Source organism: Naegleria fowleri, assembly GCF_008403515.1.
Source record: "Naegleria fowleri strain ATCC 30894 chromosome Unknown tig40, whole genome shotgun sequence".
Taxonomy (NCBI): domain Eukaryota; phylum Heterolobosea; class Eutetramitea; order Acrasida; family Naegleriidae; genus Naegleria; species Naegleria fowleri.
This window is the reverse complement of record NW_025407972.1, coordinates 12,368-14,194: the sequence shown is the minus strand read 5'-3', so window position 1 is coordinate 14,194 and position 1,827 is coordinate 12,368. Positions and strand designations below refer to the sequence as shown.

Below are 1,827 nucleotides of genomic sequence, written 5' to 3'. Positions count from 1 at the left end.
TTGTAAGAAAGCTGAGAAAGAAGTCGAAGATTCCTTGTTTTTGTTGGAGAGAGGTGTTTGTTTTGTCTGAGGAGTCGATCCAGTGTGGAGGCTGATGTTGGTATGTGGATCATTGTCGTTAAATTCACCAATTCCATGATGCGATTTCCCGTTGTTGTTGTTGATTAAGGAGGAGCTTGCACTTGATCCCATTCAAACTGCTGTTGCACCACACGACCACACGAGAGGTGAGTGTGTGTCTCGAACGTTTTTTTTGTGAAACAAACGCGATATTCCACGCCCCTCCTTCATGAGATATCATTCTCCGGAGAGACTTATTTGAAAAGAGAGTCTCGGTCAATATTTATTATTTCGAAGGCACTAATGTGGTGTCTGCACACCAACAAGAACCTCTCATGTTCACATGTTTCATGTGTACTTAGTAAATCGACTGCCTGTGGTTTGTTTAGTCGAAGTCTTTGGAATTTGACGAAAAAGGAAGTAGTTTATGGGCGGCCAACTACAGTTTAACCTCTTGTTCGAACTCGTCCACGTATTGCTCAGACAAAGACTCCTCTTTGAAATTCTTGAAGTGGGCATAAATTGGATGGTCATTGATTAATTCCTGTCGACGTGTATGGAGTTGAAATAAACGCTTTGAAATGTGATGATGTTTCTTGTGGAGGCGGTGCTTCGGTGTCATGCTGGGGGGAAATGTAGGTGCTGTGACTGTAATGCGACACTCATCATTACCTAAATTTACTTCTGGTGGAGGTGTCGTGCAGGGTGTTGTTCGATCCGCGTGTGATTTTTGATGCTGTTGCACTATTGAGGAATCTGAAACGCTGTTTTGCAAAGGTTGTGAATCATTGTGAAATGTTTTGAACGGCGAAAAAGAACGTGGGTTGACATCGTCTGGAATTCGAGTCGAAGCTACTTGATTACTTGATCTTGACAAGGAATGAGAGGTTTGAGATGGGTGAGTGGAGGAAGAGTTTAAGGTATTCACATGTGAAGCGGTAGCAGAGGCACATTCCTGCCATAAAGGACCTTCTCGTCTGCGTTGACGTAATTGAGGTAAATGGTTGCTAACCACTGTCTTTCGATGCAAAGAAGAATTGGAATCTGATGAAACATAATTGGGGTGTAAATACGATATGGGTGGTTTTGTTGGACGAGGAAGCACTACTGATTTTGAGTTTGAATCGTCCGACTGGTTTTTGGGGGAGTCTTTGGGTTGTTGGGAGGTTGTAGATACTGTTGATAATGAAACGGGAGGAGGTGTTGAATTGTTCAAAGAATTCTTGCTTCGCTCCTTTACCATGATCAAGGTGGAAGAAGAATTTACATGTTGAGAAGATAGGGATAGAAATCGTCCATGTTTGTCGGACGGTATGGACAGACCGGGAGATGAGGGCAAACTGAGAGAATGTGGACGTTTAACGTCTAGATGTACTTGTTGAGGTTCTTTGAGTTTTACATTGACTTCTTCATGATGGCAGGTTTTAAGAGGATAAGATGATGGATACGAACGATTCACTTGAATTTCGTTCGGTAAAGAAGAGAAAGTTTTCAATGGTCTCGGTCGTGAATGAGTCTGAAGAAACGACTCGTGAATGGTTTGATGATGTAAATCATAATTCTTCTTTTGTCTTAATGTTCTTTCCGATGAAAAGGTGTGTGCTTCTCGTGCAAGGCCAGAACCGAAATTTTGCAATTTTTCAGAATGATTAAGATGACAACAAAAGGAAGAAGAAGACAATTCACCTGAAGCTTCTCCTCCCGAGATGTTGATAGGTTGATGGGATGAGGGGGCAGAGCCCATATTTCTCTGATCAGAGGCGGACT

At 42.4% G+C, this 1,827-nt stretch overlaps 2 protein-coding genes across 2 annotated transcripts in view; both read right to left on the bottom strand.

The window, feature by feature from the left end:
• Nucleotides 1-192, bottom strand: part of FDP41_004669 (uncharacterized protein) — a gene marked incomplete at both ends in the record, with an annotated part of 801 nt that extends 609 nt beyond the window's left edge. The window contains one exon of the mRNA XM_044708108.1: nt 1-192. This exon is cut by the window's left edge and continues 609 nt beyond it. Within this exon, the coding sequence (XP_044561008.1) occupies nt 1-192 (192 nt within the window).
• A 307-nt stretch (nt 193-499) lies between these two features.
• FDP41_004668 (uncharacterized protein) lies at nt 500-1,804 on the bottom strand (the record flags this gene model as incomplete). Its single annotated transcript, XM_044708107.1, has 1 exon — nt 500-1,804. The coding sequence occupies one exon, from the start codon at nt 1,802-1,804 to the stop codon at nt 500-502; it is 1,305 nt and encodes a 434-aa protein (XP_044561007.1).
• Nucleotides 1,805-1,827: the final 23 nt, after the last annotated feature.